The following is a 607-nucleotide window of genomic DNA, read 5'->3' as shown; positions in this document are numbered from 1 at the left end:
GATTTACACACAGCAGAGTCATGACAACTTCTCTCAGATATATTGCTTTGTATTTACATTAGTTAGACATACAAGAAACAGAGGGGTAAGACAAAATGTGATTAATAATTGAACATGGAATATTGACGAGGATAACCATGTTGTGTAATGAATGATCAAATTGATAATCATAGTATGTTGGCTTGTTTAGTGAGGACATTCCATGACTGATTCATAATCAAAGAGATATAACTATATTGTTTTAGGGATGCTTCTGGAGACAAAACATTTCAAAACATCTTGTATTCAGTGATAATCTTTCTGAATATATGAATATATTTCTCCTTTCAGGCAGTATCAGAGACAGTACAGTCCTGTACCCAGCTGTGTGTCCATGAGGAGTCACTGGTCTATGGACGATCTTCTGTCCATCAAATATCAACGACACTCTGTTAATCAAAGGTGAGAATTTCAGACTGTCTTCGACATCTTGTCAAAAACACCTGTGTGAAATGTCAGGCCTCTAGGCCTAACCTGGTGTTCTCGAACCTCTTCAGAATGTTTCCAAATGGTCCGTTATGCATTTACTCCTTTTTTTTTTTTTTTTTTTTTTTTTTTTTTTTTTTTT

General features: G+C 34.8%; 1 protein-coding gene across 2 annotated transcripts in view; it reads left to right on the top strand.

The window, feature by feature from the left end:
- The window catches only part of LOC111656062 (uncharacterized), a 15,424-nt gene that overhangs the window by 2,470 nt on the left and 12,347 nt on the right, over positions 1–607 (top strand). For both annotated transcript variants that reach the window (XM_087174350.1, XM_087174349.1), the window contains exon 3: positions 331–441. In XM_087174350.1, coding sequence (XP_087030476.1) covers positions 331–441 — 111 coding nt within the window. The remainder of the gene's footprint in view (positions 1–330; positions 442–607) is intronic.

This window comes from Seriola lalandi, unplaced genomic scaffold, assembly GCF_002814215.2.
Source record: "Seriola lalandi dorsalis isolate HSWRI2012SDOR001 ecotype SW California unplaced genomic scaffold, Sedor1 jcf7180002054342, whole genome shotgun sequence".
In the NCBI taxonomy this organism is placed as follows: domain Eukaryota; kingdom Metazoa; phylum Chordata; class Actinopteri; order Carangiformes; family Carangidae; genus Seriola; species Seriola lalandi.
Note: the sequence above shows the minus strand (reverse complement) of the source record. Positions and strands in the feature narration are given on the sequence as shown.